The sequence below is a fragment of the Dama dama genome, chromosome 1, assembly GCF_033118175.1.
Source record: "Dama dama isolate Ldn47 chromosome 1, ASM3311817v1, whole genome shotgun sequence".
NCBI lineage: Eukaryota > Metazoa > Chordata > Mammalia > Artiodactyla > Cervidae > Dama > Dama dama.
The window spans coordinates 44,870,613-44,894,952 of record NC_083681.1 but is presented as its reverse complement, the minus strand read 5'-3'; the positions used below and the strand labels follow the sequence as shown (position 1 = coordinate 44,894,952).

At 39.6% G+C, this 24,340-nt stretch overlaps 2 protein-coding genes across 3 annotated transcripts; both read right to left on the bottom strand.

Annotated features, from left to right (window-relative positions):
* Positions 1-4,675: 4,675 nt before the first annotated feature.
* LOC133049508 (olfactory receptor 5P6) lies at positions 4,676-5,605 on the bottom strand. Its single transcript, XM_061133597.1, has one exon. It carries the CDS (start codon positions 5,603-5,605, stop codon positions 4,676-4,678), a length of 930 nt encoding a protein of 309 aa, XP_060989580.1.
* Positions 5,606-12,044: 6,439 nt separating this feature from the next.
* On the bottom strand, positions 12,045-15,298 carry LOC133049393 (olfactory receptor 5P80-like). Of its 2 annotated transcripts, XM_061133411.1 has the most exons (2): positions 14,384-15,298; positions 12,045-12,065 (listed from the first exon to the last, which is right to left on the bottom strand). In XM_061133411.1, exons 1-2 carry the CDS (start codon positions 15,296-15,298, stop codon positions 12,045-12,047), a joined length of 936 nt encoding a protein of 311 aa, XP_060989394.1. The 2 variants fall into 2 exon arrangements, with proteins under 2 accessions (XP_060989394.1, XP_060989467.1); XM_061133484.1 differs by lacking the exon at positions 12,045-12,065 and having other exon boundaries at positions 14,366-15,298.
* Positions 15,299-24,340: the final 9,042 nt, after the last annotated feature.

Genomic DNA, 24,340 nt, shown 5'->3' with positions numbered 1-24,340 from the left:
TTCCTTGGGTGTAAAGTCCCTAGGAGTCTGCCTTCTTCTCCAACTTCTTTACGATCTTCCTAAGCTTGTTTGTTGTTTTATCTAGGGATGTTTTTAATAAGAGGGAGTATTAAAGTTGCTCTATAAGGGGTACAGAGCAACTTCATCTTCTACGAAATGAGAAGTCAATGCCTTCAAACGTTTAACAATATTTTTCTAGCTTCTTATTGATTTTGTGACAGAAATTTGGCCTAATATAAGTTCGCCTGACATATCCAGATGTAGAAGTCTGCATACTTTGAACAGAAAGGAATGAAATGTGTCACAACTGAAAGTCCCTCTAGTGGTGAAGTATTTTCAAAGAGCCCCTCATTCTGCCTGACCACACAGAGTACGTGCCTTAAAAGAAATCAGTATTAAGAGGATATTTGTAACCCTGAACTTTTGCTTAACTTTTATGTGTCTCAGTTACAGCTTCTGAAAAGGATGAATTAAAAAACACCTTTGGGGGTTATTCTGAGGATTAATTGGGTCACTACTTGTAAATTACTAATAACTGTAACTGGGAGGTAATAAACAATCTCCTATTGTTAGCTCCTTTGCTAACATTCTTGCTACTGCTACGCTAACATTTGTCTTATACAAGTTCTAACTCTCCTCTATGTCTCCAACCATGCCAAGACAAAAGGGAGACACTACTCAGCAGAGTGATTACATAGCTTTTACTAAGACAGGCTGCAATGATAGTTGCCAGTCTGAGTTAAAAGGGGTCAAGGCAGTGGTGTTATTGTGGTGAGCATGGGTTTGTGTAAAGGCCTATCATAGGTGTAGCAGGATCTGACACAAACATTCAGTCAGTTTGAATCAGGCTGACGTTCAACAGATGCAAAGGCTGCCAAGTGAGTGGTTCATGCTAGAGCAAAAACTTCATTCATCTATCCATTCATTAATGTTTTATTCATACATTTTAAATATACATTTATGCTTACTATGTTTCAGAAATCATGTAAAAACAGACAGAGAAAAAGCAAGACATTAAAGGTGTCTGTATGAAGAGTCCAGCATTTTGGAGAAAACAAATACTGAATCTGTAGCTGCAAGTGCACTGAGTATTCTTAAAAGTATGCAGGGTGCTTCGGAGGGGTAACAGGTGTATTTAATTTGGTCTGAAGCCTGAGGAAGGTTTCCAGGAGAATGGGAAACATTTAAGTGGGTACCTATAGCCTAAGTAGATGTTACCCAGGTGAGGGGGAATATGCATTCATGTAGAGTTACTGCACGTGAGAGGGTCCTATGGTGGCAAAGAATGTGGATATATTTATGCTTTTTAAAAGAAGACCAATAATACATAGAGTCTGAGAGTCTGGGGAGTGCGGGAGGAGTGTTAAGAGAGAAAAATGTAACAGGGACCACATTCAGGACTTCATAAGACATGTTAAGAATTGTTGCCTTTACTTAAAGTCTTTGGGGGATATTAAGAAAGGTATTAATCTGTTAGATTTTTCCCATGGTTGGTATATGGAGAATGAGTAGTAAGACAGTTAAGAGAGGGGAAAGGAGAGGTGGTTAGAGTTCTATTAGCTGGGATTATCCAGAGAAAACAGAGTCACTGTGATGGTGGTGGTGGTTTTAAAGGAATCAGCTCACACATTTATGGGAGCTGACAATTCCAAAATGCAAGGGACAGTCCAGGAAACTGGAAATTCCAGAAAGAGTTGATGTCACAGTCTTGAATCCAAAGGCAGCCTGGAGACAGAATTCCTCTTTTTAAGAGGACTGAAGTTTTTTCACCTAAGATTTTCAACTGATTGGATGAGGGCCACCCACATGTTGGACAGTAATATGCTTTATTCAATGTCTAAATGTTAATCACATGTAAAAATTACCTTCGCAGCAACATCTCATGTTTGACCAAACAACTGGTCACTGTAGCCTAGCCAAACTGACACATAAAATTAGGCTGTGCATTTGACCACAAACAAGTCACTTAAAGAGCTTGTTTATCACTCCCTAGGAATTCAGGAACCCTGCTTATTTCCACAGAGAAATCACCTGTTTTTGACCTGGAAGAATTCACAGCAGCTTTGGTCAGGGGCACCTACACTGTTCTTTATGAAGTCTCCTATAACTAGGCTGGAATCAGACTTAAGAACACAGAACAGATTTGGGGGGGGCGGGGGTCCAAAAAGACCATCACCAGCAGATATCCATGCAAAAAGAATGTCTCTAATAATTTCATTGTCTGGTTCCACTTGGTTGTCTCCTCTCAGAATATACTCAGTCATAACTATAACTATTGTACTCATTCCAGGACAAGCTACTTTTGAAATGGACCCAGTCTTAAAGGTTTGACAGTCCAATAGCCTTTCTTGACTTGTACCAGAATACAACTTTTGAAAAGATATGAATAAAACTTTAAAGAATTTTCAAAGGATTATTATTTCATGTTAAGCAGTTTGGGTTACTAATTAAGAATTAAATTTCAGTTTATTTAAGGGCCTCTAGTTTACCCTCTGAGATGGGAAAAATCTAGCCCCGACCTTTACTAAGAGCCTTCACATTAGCTAATAACATATAGACCAATATATTTTGACCACAGATACCCTTTGTCCTTTTGTTTTTATTTTATGTTACATCATTATATAAAATACTAAAAAAAAAAAAAGAAAAAGAAAAAACAAATTAAGAACACACATTTCTAGCAAGCTCTCTCTTCACCCCCAAGCTGAGTTATCAGCACAGCAGGAACTGTGGTCTGAAGTGCTAGGTACAAGGTCTCTGCACTGTAGGTAAGTGAAGGGAGGCTAAGCACAAAGGAAAACAAAACAGTCTTCATCACACAGGAAAAGATGACTTCAAAGGTCATTTCAACCTTAGGGAGAGCAGCCAGGACAGCAAAGTAAAAGGACCCTGAGCTCACTTCCATCTCAGGAGCACACCAAAATCACAACTATCTGCAGAACAACCATCAATGAAAAAGACTAGAACCTACCAGAGAAGATCTTCTACAACTAAATATATCAATATAAAGAAAGCACCAAAATAGGTAAAAAGGGCAAACTCAAAATATAATCAAACACCATCACCCCCCAAGCTGAGCGATGGCCCACAAACTGGAGAATAATTATATTGCAGAGGTTCTCCCACAGGAGCAGGAGTTCTGAGCCCCAGCCTATGGGTCCAGCACCAGGAAAATAAGCCCCCAGAGCATTTGGTTTTGAAGGTCAATGGGGTTTAATTTCAGGAGCCCCTCAGGGCTAGGGAAACAGAGACTCCACTCAGAGTGTCCACAAAATTCCATAAGCACTGGGACCCCAGGCAAGAGCAGTAATTCTAAGAGCCTGGACCAGACCTACCTGCAGATCCTGGAGAGTCGCCTGGAGGGGGTGGGGGTAGCTATGGCTCGCCCTGGGGACAAAGACACTGGCAGCAGCCACTCCTGGGAGCAGAGTCTATCATGTAGATGCTGGTGCTGGTAGAGGCTGACACTGACAAACGCCATCTTGGAAAATTTCCTCCAGCTCATTAGCCCAACAGCCTACAGGTGCTGAGACGCCTGAATCCAAGCAACTAGCTGGGCGGAGACACAGCCCCAGCCTTCTGCAGACAGGCTGCTTAAAGACTAAAGAGCCCACAGCTGCCTCTAGATGCAGCCCAGGACTCAGCTCCACTCACCAGTGGGCAGACACTAGCACCTCCCACAAGAAAGTCCTCATAAGCCTCTAGACTAGCCTCACCCATGGGGACGGACATGAGAATGTAGACCAGATCCTGACCTGGGATAAGCTGGGCCATGGCCCTGCTCACTAGCAGACCAATGCAACCTTCAGGACCCCCAAACCCCCCTACCAATGATTTGAAATCAGATCCAGGACCCCTGGACCCTGGAGTGTGGCTGCCAGTAGACCAGCACTAACCCAGGGCCTGGCTTCACCTCCCAGCAGGTGGACAACAGTCCCAGAGTCTTCAGGACCCTGGATCCGCCCACCACTGAGCCATTGCTAGCCCTGGGGCCCCATAGGGGCCAGCCACCTCGTGACCAGGCCCTGCTAAACAGCAGCCGGAAGCCTCCATACGAGGCTGAACCTGGCAGCCAACCAGACTAGGGGCCAACTAAGCCCACCAGACTACTGGCATAGTCGGCCCACCACAACAGAAGGACCCACAGAACCCTCTTAGGGCGATTCCTAGAGCATATAGCTTGGGGAATGAGGGGAGAGTGCACTGCTGGGATGTGTAGGATGCTTCCTACAGAGGGCCAGTTTCCAAGGTTCAACCACAGATATGGGCTTCCCAGCAGGCACTAGTGATAAAGAACCTGCCTGCCAATGCAGGAGACATAAGAGACATGGGTTCGACCCCTGAGTCTGGAGGAGGGCATGACAACCCACTCCAGTCCCATGGGAAATCCCTTGGACAGAGAAGCCTGGCAGACTATAGTCCATAGGGTTGCATAGAGTCGGACACAACTGAAGGAATTTAGCATACACACACGTACTACAGATATAAAAACACAAATAGCAGCTTAAAATGAGGCAGCAGAGGAATATGTTTCAGATGAAAGAACAAGATAAAACTGCAGAGGAAATGGTGTGAAGATAGGCAATCTACCCAAAAAAGAGTTCAGAGTAATGATCCTAAGAATGATCAAAAAACTTAGGAGAAGAATGGATGCACAGAGCAGGAAGTGAGTTTTTTAACAAAGCTCTCTCTTCAGAGCCCCCTTAATCTCATTGTTCCTGAGGCTGTAGATGAGGGGGTTCAACATGGGGATCACCACCATGTAGAACACAGACACCACCTTGTTCTGGTCAGTTGAGTAGCTGGACTTGGGCATCACGTAAATGAATGTGATGGTCCCATAGAACAGAGTGACTGCTGTGAGGTGGGATGTGCAGGTGGAGAAGGCCTTGTGGCGCCCCTCGGTGGAGTGCATCCTGAGGATGGTGATGAGGATGTAGAGGTAGGATACAGCTATGACAGTCACTGTGACCACGATGATGGAGCCAGCTGTAAATGAGGGGACAACTGCAGGGATACTGATGTCAGAACAGGAGAGTTCAACCAAAGGAGCAAAATCACAGAAAAAATGATTGACTCGATTTGGTCCACAGAAGAGTAAAAAATAGAAGCAAATAGTAAAAGAGCAAGCATTGAGAAAACCAGCTACATAAGCCACTGTGAGTAACTGAACATAAACTTGTGTGGACATTTTGATGGAATAAAGCAGCGGGCTACAAATTGCCACAAAGCGATCATATGCCATGGCAGCCAAAAGGAAGCACTCAGATGACCCAAAGAAAACAACGGAACCAAGCTGGACTGCACATCCAGGATAGGAGATGGTATTTGTCTCCACCAGGAAGTTTACAAGCATATTGGGTGTAACAGAAGATGAATAACCTATGTCAGCAAAGGCCAAGTGGCTCAAAAAAAAATACATAGGATGATGGAGCTGAGAAGAGATTCTGATAAAAATAATTGTGCTGAGATTCCCACATATGGTCACCAGGTAGATACAGAGGATGATCATGAAGAGGATGATTCGAAGGACTGGATCATTTGTTAAGCCCAGTAAAATGAAACCTGTCATTGCAGTAACGTTCCCATGCCCCAGGGAATCCATGAGATAAGGTAGCTCCTATTGTAATGAACCTGTGATGAAACATTACATTAAAGAAAATTTTAATTAGATGGTTTCCTTGTTCTTAATACACATAGAGGTTATTATCAAAATAAACAAATAAATTATTCAAGATGGGTTTGGACTAATTTTTTTACCTTAGAGTAAAAAAAAAAATTCTTTCATTTTTATATAAATTTTAGAGTAGAAAAGTTCATTTATTTATATAATGAATATTCTGTATGCTAAACATTGTTTTCAGCAGTAACACTGGAAAACCTGCTTCAAATAATGTGTATCTTTTTCTCTTTATATAATATAATAGTTTACATTTATTGAATATTTACTAAATGGCAGGCCTTGGGTTAATAGTTTTCTATATAGTTCTATTTTAATTTATATAAAATAATATTATGTATTTTTATCTCATGTATAGATGATGAAACTGACTTTGGCAATATAACAGCTAAGTTTGCACAGTAAGTGGTAAAATCAAGATGTGACTCTCATCTTGATAGTTTGAATCCAGTCCATTCCTTCAGTAACTATGTAGTACGTTATAAATGAAATTAAAGAATACTTAACGATGAAGTCAAGTCTCTTGGATATGGGTGGATAGCAAAATACTTTCCTACTTTCAGAAAGGTGAAGTATACATGAGATACCTAGTTAATTACAAAGTTTACAATTTCTCTCAGTAAAACAAGATCATGTTTTTAAAAGAAGAAACACAATTTTCTTAATAGGACAAAGAAGAAATGGAAAGGAAATTTAAAGTTATAAATGAAATCAGCTATTATAAATGTATTATGTTTATTTAACATTTATATCTAAATACTCTCAATTAGTTTGAAACATCAATATAATCTCTATGCAAAATGTTACATGTTTAATATCTAGGACATAATTAAACTACACACATTCAAAGAAATCTGATTATTTCCTAATGTCATGATGTTTCATTGGAGTAAAATAGAACAAATAACATTAGTTTCAACACAATATACTGCTGAATAAATTTCCAGTTTAGATAAGAAGTGTATTCAGTTTCACCCAGCAAGTTGCCAGGTTGAAACTCATCTACAAGTTTTTTGACTTTATATTTCCAACTTTGTCTAAAGCCTCTGGTTGCCCCTAAGCGTAAGTCTTCCAAACAATAAATAAAGGAAGTTTTTCCAAGATATTTACAAACAGTAAGTCCTCAAAGCATCTTAAAGTTAGTGAATTTTATAGTATGATACTTACTGGCTAAATACCAAGTTTAAATATCATTGAAAGACTATGTAATTTTCTGGTCTTATGGGTGAAAACATGAGGAATCATTATCACTTGAATTAAGCCTATTTATACACTAAGTGGGCTTCCCTGGTAGCTCAGCTGGTAAAGAATCTACCTGTAAAGCAGGAGACCCTGGTTTGATTCTGCGATAGGGAAGATCCCCTGGAGAAGGGATAGGCTACCCACTCCAGTATTCTCAGGCTTCCCTGGTGGCTCAGGTGGTAAAGAATCCACCTACAATGTGGGAGACCTGGGTTGGATCTCTGGGCTGGGAAGATCCCCTGGAGCAGGGTATGGCAACCCCAGTATTCTTGCCTGGAGAATCCCATGGACAGAGGCGCCTGGCGGGCTACAGTCTGTGGGTCTCAGAGAATCAGACACGACTGAGCAGCTAAGCACAGGACAGCACATACACTAAGCAGACTATTAAAACTTAGATTAATTCAACTAACGTTATTTGCTGGCTTCCCTGGTGGTTCATCTGGTCAAGAATCCGCCTGTAATACGGGAGACCTGGGTTCAATTCCTGGGTTGGGAAGATCCCCTAAAGAAGGGAATAGCCACCCACTTGAGTATTCTGGCCTAGAGAATTCCATGGGGTCCCCCATGTAGTCCCCCATATAGTCCATGGGGTCACCAAGAGTCGGACACGAGTGAGCAACTTTCACTCAAGGTTATTTGCTACATTTACTGCTGGATAGCATCTGCCCAATTTCTCCGCTGTGACTTGTAAGTACAGATACAACTTCAGAGAGTAAAGTGTTCTCAAGTGGGTATTGAAAAATCAGTGCATACATGCTAAGTCAGTATAACTGATTAACTTACAAAAGTTCTCATCTTAAGATGAGAACTCATTCATCTTGCAGTAATAAATTCAAACTCATTTGTTGTAATATAACACCTGTGCTATCTCATTATTTGCCTTTGAGGATAAATCTCTGAAGATTCTTGAGATTCAAATGTGAATTCAAAAGCACCAAGGGTCATTATCACATTCTCAAGTGAATACTGAACAGTGCACCTCACACAAATGTAACTGATCTTTGAGGGTTCTATCAATTCTCAAGCAATCGAATTTTTTGTTAGTTTGTTTTTATCTAGTTGTGCACTTCCATTTGATAATTATTGGAGATATAATAAATTATCTCATAACTAAATATTGGTTCTAAGTTTAATATATCAGGTTAAGAACTAAACTTCAAATACAAAATGGTAAAAGAAGGTGCAATCAAGATAGCACATTAGGAAGACACCAAGCTCGCCTCCTCCCACAAATGCATCAAAATTACAAATACAAATAGAGCAATTTTCTCTGAGGACAACTTGAAGACTAGAAGAATGACTCTATGATCAAACAAAGAGCCACACAGAGTCTAGTAGAAGAGAAGTGCTCAAGTTGGGACCGACACCCACAGTGGGTAACCCAGAGGAGGAAGAAAATATCACAGGCTCAGGGATTCTCCCTAAAAAGAAAGGGGTTCAGCCCCACATTGGGCATCCCAACCCTGAGATTGAGCATCAGGAAGATAAAGCCCTATTTCCTGGTTTAGAAAACCAGGGGGGCTTACCAGAAGGCTGTAGAAAACTGAGATCTGCTCTTGAAGAGCACACCCACAGACTCACTTGCTGTCCATCTCAGTGCAAAGGTAGAAGATTGAAAAGTTCCTGGTGCTCTGGCCAACCTGCCAGATTGCCCCAGAACATTCCACCCCAGTATCCAACTACAGCCTCTCTGCCAACCCCCCGCCAGTGTGTGACTGCCAGCATGTCTCCAGCCTAGATGCAGCTTTGTCTAGGCTGCAGTTTAAGCCCCTCTGGCCCCAATCATATCTCCACCAAGGCAGCAACCACCATCATGCCACAGGAGAATCCATGGCTTACACCAGACTCTGACTTCAGCCCCTCTGTCTAGCTCTAATCCCCACCAAGGTGGTGGCTGCCAGGAGAAGCTGTGGTCCTTGCTAATTTTAGATCCAGGTCTCCCACCAAAGCCACTGAGCACACACAGACTGAAAGGGATGCTCCCCAGAAGCACACACCTTGAAGACCAGGGCAGGGAATGTTTCACCTAATCTCATAGACAAACAAAGTCAAACAAAATGAAAAGATGAGGAGTATGTTCCAGATGAAAGAATGAGATATGTTGTTGTTGTTGTTCAGTAGCTCAGTCGTGCCCGACTCTTTGCGACCCCATGGACTGCAGCATGCCAGCCTTCCCTATCCTTCACTACCTCCCAGAGTTTGCTCAGTCTCATGTCCTTTGAGCCAGCGGTGCCACCCAACCATCTTGTCCTCTGTCGTCCCCTTCTCCTCCTGCTTTCAATCTTTCCCAACATCAGGGTCTTTTCCAATGAGCCATCTCTTCGCATCAGTGGCCCAAGTATTGGAGCTTCAACTTCCACATCAGTCCTTCTAATGAATATTCAGGGTTAATTTCCTTTAGGACTGACTGGTTTGATCTCCTTGCAGTCCAAGGGACTCTCAAGAGTCTTCTCCAGCACCACAATTTGAAGGCATCAATTCTTCAGTGCTCAGCCTTTTTTATTGTTCAGCTTTCAGATCCATACATGACTACTGGAAAAACCATAGCTTTGTCAGCAAAGTAATGTCTCTACTTTTTAATACACTGTCTAGGTTTGTCATAGCTTTTCTCCCAAAGATTAAGCATCTTAATTTAATTTCATGGCTGCAGTCACCTTCCACAGTGATTTTGGAGCCCAAGAAAATAAAGTCTGTCACTGTTTCCATTGTTTCCCCATCTATTTGCCATGAAGTGATGGGACCAGATCCCATTACCCTAGTTTTAAGCCAGCTTTTTCACTCTCCTCCTTCACCTTCATCAAGAGGTTCCTCTTTACTTCTGCCATTAGGGTGGTGTCATCTGCATATCTGATGTTATTAATATCTCTCCCCGAAATCTTGATTTCAGCTTGAGCTTCATCCAGCCCGCTATTTCTCATGATGTACTCTGCATAGAAGCTACATAAGCAGGATGACAATATACAGCCTTGATGTACTCCTTTCCCTGTTTTGAACCATTCTGTTGTTTCGTGTCTGGTTCTAACTGTTGCTTCTTGATGTACATACAGGTTTTGCAGGAGACCGGCATACGGGTCTGGTATTTCAGACCACCCAACATAGAATGGGAAAGACTAGAGAACTCTTCAAGAAAATTAGAGATACCAAAGGAAAGAATGAGATAAGACCCCAAGGGAAAAAAAAAAACCCTAGTGAAATGGAGATAAGTAATTTATCTAATAAAGAGTTCAAAGCAATGGTCATTAAAATGATCACTGAACTTAGAAAACAATGGAGGAGTATAGTGAGAATTTCAACAAAGAACTAGAAAATATAAAAAGAACTGATCAGAGTTGAAAATACAATAGCTGAAATGAAAAAAACACTAGAAAGAATCGGTCGCAGACTAGGAGGTACAGGCGCTTCCTCGGAGGCTCAGCAGTAAAGAATTTGCTTGCAATGCCAGAGCCTGTTTCTCCCTCCAGAACTGTGATAGATCTAGGATAGATAAAACTATTCCCACCAAATTATCTATCTTAGAAAATACTCTGCATTTGAGAAGAGTGTTATTCTGCTACCATAGAATGGTCTGTTTTATATATGAGGACGATGATTTAGTCGCTAAGCCGTATCCGACTCTTGTGACCCCATGGACTGTAGCCTGCCAGGCTCCTCTGTCCATGGGGTTCCCCAGGCAAGAATACTGGAGTGGATTGCCATTTCCTTCTCCAATATTCTATATATGTCTTAGTCTATATATGTCTGTTTGATCTAACATATGGTTCAAGTCCAATGTTTCCTTTCTGATACGCTGTCTGAATGATCCATCCATGGCTTAAATGGAGTATTGATCTTGTTCTAGTATTGTATTGTTGCCTGTTTCTCCCTTCAGATCTGTTAGCACTTGCTTAATATATTTAGGTCTTCCTTATATACTTATAACTATTACATTTTCTTCACAAATTGATCCCATTATCGTTATGTAGTGACCTTCTTTGTATCTTGTTATTATTTTTGGCTTAAAATCTACTTTATCTAATAGAAGCAGAGCTATACCTGCTTCCTTTCGGTTTCCTCTTGCATGGAATATCTTTTTTCATCCCATCACTTTGGGATGTGTTCTTAAATCTGTAGTGAGTCTCTTACAGGCATGTACTTGCCTGTTATTTTTTTTTTAATCCATCTAGTCACTCTGTGCCTTTCATTGATGAATTCAACCCATTTACACTTAAAGTAATTATTAACATGTAAGGACTTGGTAATATTCTCTTATTAATTGCTTATGGGCACTCTTGTAATCCAGTTGTTTCTTTTTTCCCTTGTTTCGGCTTATCCTTATAAACTGGTGCTTTTCCATGCTCTGTTTCCCCTTTCTCTATCTTTTGTTAGCCTACTCTAAGTTTCTGCTTTTTAGGTTATCATGGAGCTTATATAAAACATCTTCAATATATAACAATCCATTTTAAGCTGATAACTTTTTTCACATTCATAAGTTCCACCATTCATTCGCTACTTTTATATTTTTGATGCTACATTTTACCTATTTTTATATTGTGTATTCACTAACAAATTATAATGCTAAATTTATTTTTAATAATCTTTTCCTTTAACCTTTATCCTATACTTAAGTGGTTAACACACTATCATATTATAGTTGGAGTTTTCTAAACATGACTGTTTACCTTTACCAGTTTGTTTTATATTTTCATATGTTTTCAAGTCACTGATACTTTTTCATTTTAGCTTGAATTCCTTTCAGCATTTCTTGCAAGGCAGATGTAGTGGTTAGGAACTCCCTCGGCTTTTGTTTGTCTGGGAAATTCTCTCTCCATTTCTGAAGGATAACTTTAGTATTCTTGACTGGCAATTTTTTTCAACACTTTGAATATATCGTTCCATTCTTTCCTGGACTCTAGGGTTTCTGCTGAGAAATCTACTGGAATTCTACAAAGGGTTCCTTGGTAGGTGACAATCTTTTTCTCCAGTTGTTTTTGGTATTCTCTTTATCTTTGATTTTTGACAGTTTCATTATAATATGCCTTGTACAAGGTCTTTTTGCATTGAGATAATAGGGTGCTCTATTAGCTTTGTGAACTTGGATGTCTATATCTCTCCTCAGGTTTGGCACATTCTTAGCTAATATATTTTAAAATAAACTTTCTTTCCCCTCTTCTCCTTCTTCTCTCTTTTTGGAACTGCAACTATTCTAATATTTGTACATTTGATGGCATACCAAAGATCACATCATCTTTCTTTGTTCTTTGTCATGCTTTTTTCTTTCTTCACCTCTGGACGTATTGTTTCAAAGTTCCTACTAGCTAGATTACTTACTCTGTCTCCCATTTGGTCTACTCTACTATAGATGCCTGATGCCCTCTATAGCATTTTTCATTTCATTTATTGAATTCTTCAGCTCCAGAATTTCTGTTGGATTCTTTTTTATATAATTTCTATCTCTTTGTTAAATGACTCATTTTTTCATATACTGTCTTTCTGTGTTTTTTAATAGCTTGTTGAGTTTCCCCAAAACAGGTATTTCAAATTCTTTGTCAGATTTCGGTATTTTGTGCCATTGAGTTCAGTTACTGGAAGACTCTTATTCTTTTGGTGATGACATACTTTCTTCAGTCTTCATGTGCCTTGTAATTTTACAGTGATGGTTTTGCATTTCTTATAATATCTGGGATTTTCCCCTGAACTTGTATGGATATACCTGCTCCCAGAGGCTTGTAGACTTCTTGCTTAATTACTGAATACAGTCAGCTTAATTGCATCCCTTTAGTGTCCTTTAACATTCTTATCTGCTTCTTTTCTGATCTCCCCACCCCAGTCATGGAGGTATTGCCTCAGTAACACTTTTTTAGATGGACTTCTCCCGCAGTGTCTTGAAATGCCAGGGAAGACAAGTGCTCACTCACTGCTATCCTTTTCCTATGCAGGAGAGGACACTGCTTGCTAGTTCCGCCCCAGGCACTGTTGCCTTGGGGAAACAGCAGTACTGGCAAAGATGTAGTCTTCACTGCATCCAAACTCACATTCCTATTATTTTTCTCCAGCTACATGCAGGAATCTCTCCTCTGGAAAGCTACATTTCTACAGTCTTTCTGATCCATAGGTTTCTGCCCAAGTCTGCACTCTCCAGGTTTTCCTTGGCAGGGGCCGAGAAGAATTGGGGCAAATTCACTGACTCCTGCTGGTTTTGAGGCCCTTACTGGGGTCTTTCTGACTATTACTAGATGCATAGGTGGTCAAGAGTCCTCCTGGATCCCTTGGTGTATGGTTCTGGATCCCACAACACCCACCGAGGCACTTTGTTGATGTATGGATGCCTAATTAGTTGCTTAAAGAGGGGAGGACAAAAAGGAGAGATGTCTCACACTACCATGTCTCACTCTGGACTTAATGTAGTGGACAGTGGAAACATTGATTCTGACTAATAGAAAGATCACACGATATAACTTGTATTAAGATTAGTCTGGTATTTATATTTATTACAGGAAAAATAAGATCCTTAAAAATATTATCTCTTTTTATTTAAAAATATCTACATAGAATAAAACAACTGGGAGAAGAAACACAAAGAGGTCTATAAAAATACAAATAATTTTAAATTGTATAAAGGAAACCATCTGGTTTAAAGAGAGCATTTTATGGGCTAATCCAGAACTTCCAATGAAATTATGTGCAAGAAATCTGAGAATTTCAGTATAAGAGGCAACAATACTAGAGGGAAAGAATGGTTTAACACACCTTAGGAGTAGGCAGCATACATTTGACAATATTGAAACATCCTTAAAAAAAGAAACCTTACTTTCTGACCTAGAAAGGAGCCAGGTCATGTCAGTTAGCCCCCAGTAGTCTTTCTTCTGGAAACTCTTGAACACATTTTTGAGAATAGATCCCTGAAAGGGAAGAGCTAAGCTAAATGGAGCTTTCAGATATCCTCTGAGTTAGTTTGCTGAGACTCACCTGCAGAGGTATTGTGGGAAGAATCCTGTTGCTCAGATCACAAAGCAGCAGAAGCTTTACAACTACTAGCATCACTGATTTCAGCCCTTAGATATCTGTACACCATGGACACCATCTCTGTCAGATGACAAGATTATGGATGGCAACACTGTTGTATATTTCCCACTCAAGGAGTTTCAGGTGCTTCCAGCAGTTATTTCCAAAGACTACATTCAAAGAGCACAGAATTTATTTGAAAAGATTTGTACATGTAGGGGCAAAATATGGTGGGTAAAGTAAGAATAAAACTTTTTTTTTTTTTTTTGCTAATGTTCCTATCTTGGTGAATGCACATTTATTTTTTTATGCTGAATTTTTTTCTTGGAATAGCATAATGAAATTTGTGAGTTTCGAATACTATGAATATACACTGAAATTTACTTAGTATATTATTTATTCATCTGCAGGAGAAGTCTTCATTACACAATGTTTATTATTAAAAATCAGATTACTTTAGGACTACCAGTGTGTTCTAACCATTAATTTTCTCATGGCCTCTTTAACCTCCTTGTTTCTGAGACTGTAGATGAGGGGGTTCAACATGGGGATTATGACTGTGTAGAACACAGACACCACCTTGTTCTGCTCAGCTGAGTAGCTGGACTTGGGCATCACATAAATAAACGTGATGGTCCCATAGAACAGAGTGACTGCTGTGAGGTGGGATGTGCAGGTGGAGAAGGCTTTGTGGCGCCCCTCGGTGGAGCGCATCTTCAGGATTGAGAAAAGGATGTAGATGTAAGAGAGAGCAATGATAAACACAGTGACTACAATAATTGAACCAGAAGAGATGGCTGGAATTATTTCACAAGTAAAATCATGAGAACAAGAAAGCTTCAAAAGTGGTGAATAATCACAGAAAAAGTGATTGACTTTATTTGGTCCACAGAAAGACAGGCTTAACAAACAGCCTGTAAATGTCCAAGCATTCACACACCCACCTAGATAGGAAGCCCCTACTAAGAGAATGCAGATTCTGGGGGACATGTGGGTGGAGTAGAGCAGGGGCAAGCAGATGGCCACATAGCGGTCATAGGCCATGGCAGCCAGCAGGAAGCACTCAGCTGTCCCAAATGTGACCACAGAACAGAGCTGAGCAATACAACCAGCAACACGGATAGAGGTTCCTTCCCTAAGGAAGCCCATGAGCATGACAGGTGTGACTGATGAGGAGTACCCAATGTCTACAAAGGCCAAATGGCAGAGGAAAAGGTACATTGGGGTGTGAAGCTGAGGGCTGCTTCTGATTAACATGATTATGCTGAAATTGCCTATTAAGGTAAACAGATAGACTCCCAAAAACACAATAAATAAAATGACACAAACTGTAGTCTCCTCTGCTAACCCCAAAATAATGAACTCTGTCACAGTTGTGTAGTTTCCAGGCCCCATCTTTACTGAGAATGGTGCCCACTGAAAGAAAAACAAGTGGATATTAGGAGAAAATTTTATAGTCCACATACTTAGTTTTACAACAGCTATATAAGAAAATACCAACATATATACTCACATGTAAATATTTGGGGAAAATGTTTTCACACATGATATCTTGCATAAGACTTGAAAATATAAATGTTCACTGATATAAGGCCAGGAATACTCAGAAAAATCTGTTTTTTTTAACTTAACACATTCAAGTCACATTTGCATTGTGTATTTGGTTTAGGTGGTCCGTGAGGAATAGATTCACATGAGCACATCCTAGGGATGGCCACCAGATGGTATGAGCGACCTAATAACTATATCTTCTAAGCCAAAGACATGATGAAAGGGAATAGAAATGTTGGAATGGGCCAGGACCCATGGAAAAGAACAACTGTTCAAAATATATGAGGTATCATTTCTTGTATGAAAGAGGATGAGCAACTGAATTTAAACAGGTATCACAGTTTTCAAGCACAACAAATGTCCAGGGAGTTTGGACAGGGGCAGGATGTAGAACAAGGTGCTCAAACCATGATCAAATCAACCTGGAGAGACTGAGTTTTGGAAAGGAGATGGTATCATGTTAGGATCAAGTTATCTGATTCTTTTTTTTTTTTTCATTTATTTTTATTAGTTGGAGGCTAATTACTTTACAATATTGTAGTGGTTTTTGTCATACATTGACATGAATCAGCCATGGATTTACATGTATTCCCCATCCCGATCCCCCCCTCCCACCTCCCTCTCTACCCAATCCCTCTGGGTCTTCCCAGTGCACCAGGCCCGAGCACTTGTCTCATGCATCCAGCCTGGGCTGGTGATCTGTTTCACCATAGATAATATACATGTTTCGATGCTGTTCTCTCGAAACATCCCACCCCCGCCTTCTCCCACAGAGTCCAAAAGTCTGTTCTGTACATCTGTGTCTCTTTTTCTGTTTTGCATATAGGGTTATCATTACCATCTTTCTAAATTCCATATATATGTGTTAGTATACTGTAATGGTCTTTATCTTTCTGGCTTACTTCACTCTGTATAATGGGCTCCAGTTTCATCCATCTCATTAGAACTGATTCAAATGAATTCTTTTTAATGGCTGAGTAATATTCCATGGTGTATATGTATCACAGCTTCCTTATCTGATTCTTGATAGTGAGTCAATCCAGGTAAAGGGAGCCAGACACATTGATCAGATTACTCCAGAAAGATTCCACAAGTGCCTGAGACTTTGCATAACCTGGGGCTATGGCTGTTAGGAAAAAGGTTCCAACTTTCTACTTCTTACAGGTAACTAACCCTATGTGAATAGAACCTGTCTGTGAAAAATCACACCTTTAGGTCAGCTTCTAGGAAACTCTTTCCCTTATCAACTTGTTTGAGGAAAAAAAAAACATGAAAAAGCAAGAAAAGCATGAGAGCTTTCTCACCATCACAGAATGCTAAGCTTCAAAATGCAGCCCCATCCATTCCATCTGTCTCATTTGAAAGCTAGAAACTGAGATCTAAAGAAGTTGTGTAACTAATTTTAGGTTAAATATCTTTCTTACAACTGAGCTCAAGTCAGATTTCATTCCTGGAGCCTGCTAACCCATTACCACATTGATAAAACACAAATATTTTCTATACTTTCTAAAGAAGAACATAGAATATCAGAATGTATATTTGGTTCATTTATATGTTCAAAAAGTTTTTCAATTATATTAATACATAAGTAATATCTTTACTCTTAAAAGGATGACTTTGAAATTAGTAATTCATATAAATACATGGCTACAAGGTAATGACAACTCTGTGAGGCAGATGATATATGTACTCAGTGCCCCAGTAAAGAAAATTGATGTACTCTTGTGTTCAACTGGACTATTAGGGGTCCTTGGTAGGTAAGAAATCAAATTTAACTAGGATTTTTTTTTGGAGAGCAATAAAAGAGATAGGTATGACATTTGAGGGTAGATGCAAGGTAGAGAGTGAAACCACCATTATTTAAGCAGAGCATTTAAGATAAATGAGTACATGAGATGGGTAAAGCCAACAAAAAAGTGTCAGGCCCGCAGGGAAATCCTTTCATTATTCTACTAAAGAGAATGAGCTAGAAAGACAGGAGATGGTGATAGTTACAGTTTGAGATGCTTAAATGAGATTAAAAGCTGCAGTTATTGGCAAATGCCACTGTCTAGTAAATCTGACAGTGGAGTGACTGGATACAGTAGGGAGAAAAAGAAGATCTTTGGAGGCGGACTCAAGAAACTGAGGGGCCATAATGTTCAAAGGATCTTCCCTATGAAGATATTAAAACCACAATTGCTGTCCATCAGGAATTGTGACAGGAATACCATTAAGAGAATAGAGCAAGCCAAAGCCAAAAACTTTCCAAGGATGAGGAAACATAATGCTAGTCAGTAGGTGATTGCAAAAGGTGGAGGAAAATAAGGAGGCTTGGTTAGTAGAGTCTGATGATGTAAACTCAACTATAAGTATTTGTAGTTCAAAGAGAAACAGTGTCTGTAAGTGGCAGTGGAGGAGAAAGAATACCACCCTTTACCAGGCCCAGGGGTATTAAGAGTAAGAGAAAAAACATATATCTCTTGAGAAGACTGTAGAGAAAAAAAAAAATGTCCTCAGGGTTAGCAAAGCATTAATATCCATTGAAAAGAAGAATGAAGAGAATGGAATGCTCTAAAGAGATACTGAAGACATGAGATTTTGTTAAAAATTGTGAGTACAAGAAACATAGGAAAAAGGCTTCAGGAGTTAAAAAGAGATGAAAGCAGGACCTCTTGATTTAAGAGAAAATAAGGAGACTTGAAAATAACCTTTCTTAACTCCAGTTGAATGAACTTAACATTCAAAAACTGAGTAAAGATAATTTGAAAAAATAATGGATAGATGTTATCATGTTGTGTTTAACAGCTGAATGAACGAAAAAGGGAATGAAGGCTACTCCCAAAATTGTGGAGGAGAGGTAATGGGGAAAATCAGAGCCTATTTTGAATGTCAGTGATGGCATGGACCAAAGCATTGTAAAGATATGCCATGAGCTTTGCAGCCGTATAGGCCTGGAATCAGATTCTAGCTTTACCACTGATTATCTATGGAATCTTAGACAATTTATATAAGTTCTTCAACACTTCATTATTTATTTGTTTCTTTAAAAAGTACTTCACATGATTCTTGTGTTAAATACGATGATGTATATAATAATACAAAGTACTGCTCATAGAAATAAGTGGACTTAAGAAAGGATTATTGAGGGAGGTGGAAGCGGGGATCAGGATGGGGAATACATGTAAATCCATGGCTGATTCATGTCAATGTATGGCAAAAACCACTACAATATTGTAAAGTAATTAGCCTCCAACTAATAAAAATAAATGGGAAAAAAAAACTAAAAAAAAAAAAAAAGAAAGGATTATTTCTTGAAGTAACCCAAATCTTAAGTTCTAATACAAAAATGAAAAACAAATATTATTGTATCAATAGAAAAGGAAAATTATTACCTGCAGATGTTTGTACCTCAATGATAAGGACAAACCAGAAACTCATTGTAAAGCAGGGCTATATTTATGAGATTCGGGGTCTTTGGAGATGTAATCCCTTGAGTACATTACTTGTTTGTGAAAATTCCACTGGAAAGCTATCAGGACAGAGAAAATTTCAGGTATACCTGCTCAAATAAACATGTGTCATCTCAAGAATATCTACAAACATTTTTTGTCTGTTCATTAAGGTTTTCAAAGTGAAAACTTTTGATGCATTTCTAAACTAATTCTAACTGTATTGGAACATGCAAGAAGAAACAAAGATACAGTGTAGGAGATGTAATTTCAATTCAAAACAGAAATACTTCTGGGAAAAATTAGTGCTTGTGTGTGCATGTGGTGGGGGGAGGAGTTGGCTGTGGCTAGGCAGTGAATATCAAACTAATATGAAAAGAAGGGACTCAGGATTCTCATGGTACATGGTTTAAAATAGTTAATATCACTATTGTAATATCACAGGTGTGATATTACCTAGCACCTGTGATCACCTAAAATAAAGTGCCCACTGAAAACAAGTCTTTAGATGATATAATACCCTAGACAGAATGAAGAGTTTCAGAAATTCACTTATAGTATTGCTGGATCATCTCTCCTAATTATTCTAGAAACCTCACAGAGAATTACAGATTCATATTTCTTAGTTCTTTGCCTAAATAATGGAGTGAAACCAATGACTAAGTTGTAATTCCTAAAGCAAACGTTGATTCTGTCAGTTGATATACTACAACTGAGTTCAACATCTCTGTAGATATATAATGTGGAATTCAAACTTTAATCAGAAAATAATAGAAATGAGGAGATACTGTAAGGTTTTGATGACTCAAATTACCCTGAACCTCCTACTCTCCTGGAGAGTTTGCTAGCCAAAGAAGCTCCTCTTTGCCTGTATGATGAGGCTGTTCCTACCTTGCTTGAGGACACTTTAATGACTTCACCTGCGGAAGTTACCTTTCAAGGTAAATAAAAACTCCTTATGCCTCATCCTTAGTTGTTTCTTTTTCTTTTTTTTAAAGTTCCCAACATACTCAGGAGACATTAAGTAAAAGCTGAGAATATAAGATTTACATATCAAAGAGTTTTTAATATTTTTCCAGTTTATCTCATACTAGTGTATAGGAATGGTATGAAGGTACCAAACTGAGTATTTGAGTATTTGAATACTGTTAGATACTATTATAGTATACTAATTCAATATTATTAGAGTATTTGATTTATGATGTACAGTTGGCCCTTAAACAAAGCGGGGGTTGGGAGCACTGATTTTCCATGCAGTAGAAAAATCCGTTTTTAATTTATAGTTGACCCTCCCTATGTGAGGTTGGGTTCCTCAATTCTGCAGTTCTGGATTCAACCAACCATAAATCATGTGATATTGTAGTATTTAAAATTGGAAAAACTCTGTGTATAAATGAACTTCCACAATTCAAACCTGGGTTCTACAAAGGTCCACTATAGTTACAACCACCAGAGATTCTAGATATATTAGCTAGAATATGTGGACATGGTTCTGTTTGTTTAGTTGGTTAACTAGAACCTAAACTGAAGGATTCCCTGAGTAAAGTGAATTTGGAAGCCAGAAAAAATTGCCTGGTATATGCAGAAGTAATCGAATGTTTGGAAAGATACGGAACGGTGACCTGGGTGTATCATATACAGCCCATTGCCCATATATGCACCTTCCAAGAAGAGTTGAGAAGCATCTTCTACTCCACGACACTGAGAAATTCATTGGTGAAGGAGCATAATTATTTTTAAGAAGAAATGAAATAGCTATTGTCTATAGCCCAAAGATGTGGGTGCGTTCGTGTCAAGTCACTTCAGTCATCTCTGACTCTTTGCAACCTTATGGACTGTAGCCAGCCAGGCTCCTCTGTCCATGAGGATTCTCCGGGCAAGAATACTGGAGTGGGTTCCCATGCCCTTCTCCAGGGAATCTTCCTGACCCAGGGATCAAACCTGCATCTCTTATGTCTCCTGCATTAGCAACAGATTCTTCACCACTAGTGTCACCTGGGAAGCCCAGAGATGTGAGTGGGAGGTATCAAATTGGAAATAAGATCAAATTTTGAATACCATATTATAAATAATTGCCTTATCAAAATTGGTGTGGTGCTCTGAACACATGTATATGTTTGCTGCCGCTTCAAGGTTTTGGTAGCAACCAATACATGTGTTCAGAGCACCACACCAAGGTTGATAAGGCAATTATTTATAATTTGGTATCCAAAACATCTGGGATCTTCAGGGGTAGTTAATTAAGCATGGCATTCTTAAAATCATGGATAGACGGCCCACCCACTAATGTTTCAGGCCCCAGAATTCCATTGCAGTTCACCAGTCAGAGAGGGTGCTTATGGGAACCCTTGTTTTAAGAGGAATTTTGACCTATTTTCACCTCATTGGGGGCCCAATATCACCCTGATTTATTATACATAAATATATATGTATATATATTTGTATATATGAATATATGTATATGTATATATACATATATATGTATATATGAAATATATCTGGGCAACAATGGCCCCATTTAGCCCCCCACCCCATTTAGTTTTCCAATCCCTGGAAAAAGGCTATTTCACTGCAAGGTCCAAGTAGAGACTCCTGAAATCTACTCCTCCCAGCCAATATAGTAAATCAAAGGAACATATCTTTCTTCTGGGAAATAAGAGATAAATACATCCATCAAAGATGCAGTGTAAGACCCTGGAAGTATTGCTGAGGCAGCAAGATCCAGTTTCTGGGGCAGCAGGGTGGAGTCTTTCGCGTCCAGCGTGCAACAGTGGTTGCACTTACAATACAGGCCAAGCTCCTAATGTTGAACAGCAACTCCTGAGAGGTGCTTACTTGCTCAATTCCTTCCAGGGGTTTGGGGCATAGCTTTCAACTGGATACTACTGTCTTCCTGGTGGCTCTTGATCTGCTGAAAATATAGGGAGGACTGTAGTATGAAAATATAGGGAGTCTATTTTTGTTGCTTACAATTGAAGACTGTCACTGGTTCGTACGCATACACTATTAGCATTAATTTTGTAAGTTAGAAACGCATGAGAATAGCAGCAGTATTGGAGAAGGCAATGGCACCCCACTCCAGGACTCTTGCTTGGAAAATCCATGGACGGAGGAGCCTGGTGGGCTGCAGTCCATGGGCTCGCTAAGAGTCGGACACAACTGAGCGACTTCACTTTCACTTTTCACTTTCATGCATTGGAGAAGGAAATGGCAACCCACTCCAATTTTCTTGCCTGGAGAATCCCAGAGACGGGGGAGCCTGGTGGGCTGCCGTCTATGGTCGCACAGAGTCGGACACGACTGAAGCGACTCAGCAGCAGCAGCAGCAGCAGTATTGCTCACTGGAACAACAAAATGAATGAGAGTTTTTATTTAGATGGCATTCCTTGAAATAACGTGGCTCAGACAGTAAAAAGTCTGCAAGGCAGGAGACCTGGATTCGATCCCTGGGTTGAGAAGATCCCCCAGAGAAGGAAATGGCTACCCAATATAGTATTCTTGCCTGGAGAATTCCATGGACAGAGGATCCTGGCAGGCTATAACTGAGCAACTAACACATTCACGTTTTCATTGAAATAACACCATTACAAATGTAAATATGATAATATAAATGAATATAATATAATGTAGACAACATCAGAATAGCATTAAGGAGAAAGATCTAAACTCTGGGCTCAGATTGTTTCAAATCCCACCTCAGCCACTCACTTGTAACCTTGGCCAAGTTACTTAACTCTAAATACTCATGTTCCTCATCTATGTAACGAAGATAGTAGAACTGTTAGAGATTAAGTGAGATAATATCTGTAAAAGGCTTAGAATAGTGTCTAACATGCGGCATGTGCTCAGTCTCTCAGTCCTGTCTGACTCTTTGCGACCCTGTGGACTGTAGCCCGCCAGGCTCCTCAGTCCATGGGGATTCTCCAGGCAAGAATACTGGAGTGGGTTGCCGTGCCCTCCTCCAGGGGATCTTCCCAACCCAGGGATCAAACCCAGGTCTCCCGCATTGCAGGCAGATCCTTTACCATCTTAGTCACCAGGGAAGCCCAAGAATACTGGAGTGTGTAGCCTCTCCTTCTCCAGGGGATCTTCCCAACCCAGGAATCAAACCAGGGTCTCCTGAATTGCAGGTGGATTCTTTACCAGCTGAGCTACCAGGGAAGTCCAATATATGGCAAGTACTCAATAAATATCAGATACCATTAACATCATGAAAACAATAACAGTAACACAAGAAACTTTTTTTTTTTAATTATTATTATTATTTTTTTCCAGTGGGTTTTGTCATACATTGATATGAATCAGCCATGGATTTACATGTATTCCCAATCCCGATCCCCCAAGTAACACAAGAAACTTTTAATTAGTTTTAGCCTCTCAACAACCCACTGAGAAGCATTGCTATAATCCCGACTTGACAGATGAGGCAACAGAAGCAAAGGAAGGATAAGTAATTTGCCTAAGATCATATGATTAGTAAGGGGATGATCTTGGACTCCAACCCTGAGTAATATGGCTCCAGAATTTTCACCCTTAGTCACAAAACTATAATGAATTTACTACTGCTACTACTATCTGCAATCTGCTACTCTTATTTTTTGTTATCATTGTTATTCAGTCCTACTAACAGCTGACTCTGATTGAAACCATGGCTGACATCATATTACAGTCATAAACAAATATATTTTCAAGCTCATTAGAGCAATGACTTACTTTAGATGTGAAAGTTGTTTTCCTGAAACCAGACTTGGGTTCGGATTAGTCAACTCAGAGTAAATGGTTTTACTGACTCCTTGGGGGAGCAGAGCAGCCTTCCCTCATAGACAATTTTAGAGACCATGGCGAGTCTGAAAATTAGTCCAGGGATTCACATCTCCTATATCTGGAACTGAAGCTGAGTTGCAAAATTGAAGACTAGCCCCAGAGGACTCATAGGTGAGACACCATCTCTGCCTCCCCAGCAAACACATCTGCAAGTCATGCTGCATCCCCAGATAATGGGGGCATGTCATTACTCTTAGCTCCAGAGTACAGGGGATGTCATTAATTCTTAAATATATATATGTATTCAAACAGAAATATAAATACTAGAGAAATAACCCTTCTTCCCCTTTGGGGACTGAAACTACCTAACTTTTTGAAATTTAACAAAACTGGCATTTTTAATAAAATTCCTAAACTCTCTTCTAATCACTTTGCCAACGACTGGTGAGTGCTGTCTGAATCTGTAGCTTGCCCCACCACTGAGAAGGATACTGGTCAGGTTTCATTCGAGGGTCAACAGGCCTCAAAACAATCTCCTAGATGAGTCGCATTCTGAGCTAAAGTGCGTTATAGAGTATGTTGACAAAGTAAGTTTGAAGCTTTACAAATTAAGTACTTGGGGGAGGACCATCCAAACAAATAAATAATGCAATGATAAATGCAAAAGCAACATGAAATATGTGCAAAAAAG

Coding starts and splice junctions, on each gene's coding strand:
- LOC133049508 (XM_061133597.1), bottom strand. CDS start 5,605: ATGGATTCCCTGGGGCATGGGAACGTTACTGCAATGACAGGTTTCATT.
- LOC133049393 (XM_061133411.1), bottom strand. CDS start 15,298: ATGGGGCCTGGAAACTACACAACTGTGACAGAGTTCATTATTTTGGGG. Junction 12,066..14,383: donor AGGCCATGAGAAAATTAATG/GTTAGAACACAC, acceptor GAAGGAGAAGAG/GGGAAAGAAAGTTTATTTTA.